Source organism: Apaloderma vittatum, unplaced genomic scaffold, assembly GCF_000703405.1.
Source record: "Apaloderma vittatum isolate BGI_N311 unplaced genomic scaffold, ASM70340v1 scaffold22775, whole genome shotgun sequence".
NCBI classification, from domain to species: Eukaryota; Metazoa; Chordata; class Aves; order Trogoniformes; family Trogonidae; genus Apaloderma; species Apaloderma vittatum.
In genome coordinates this window covers 41,073-41,352 of record NW_009717980.1, presented here as the reverse complement: position 1 = coordinate 41,352, position 280 = coordinate 41,073, and the positions used below count along the sequence as shown (strand labels likewise).

The 280-nt window shown below is 56.8% G+C and overlaps 1 protein-coding gene across 1 annotated transcript in view; it reads left to right on the top strand.

Annotated features, from left to right (window-relative positions):
* Positions 1-137: 137 nt before the first annotated feature.
* DNAH10 (dynein, axonemal, heavy chain 10) overlaps positions 138-280 on the top strand; it is a gene marked incomplete at both ends in the record, with an annotated part of 40,643 nt that continues 40,500 nt past the window's right edge. Inside the window, one exon of the mRNA XM_009870106.1 lies at positions 138-239. Coding sequence (XP_009868408.1) covers positions 138-239 — 102 coding nt within the window. The remainder of the gene's footprint in view (positions 240-280) is intronic.

The following is a 280-nucleotide window of genomic DNA, read 5'->3' as shown; positions in this document are numbered from 1 at the left end:
TCCATCCCTTCTGCTCTGTCCTGTCTTCCCGAGCCCCTTCTGTCTCACCCATTTCTAGACCTTCCTTGGTGAGATTTGTGCTGTCCGCACTGCAGAGTGGTTGTATCACGGTTTTGTCCCATTTTGTGCGTGTACAGGTGACAGAGATGAGTTTGGAGGTGCGCAGCAGGAGGCAGGCCCAGATAACCCAGTTCCTGAGCAGCTCCATGGAACGGCCTCCTCTGAGGCACTGGAAGGAAGTAGGTGCTCTGAGTGGCGAAAGGGGAGGGCGGGGTGCCGT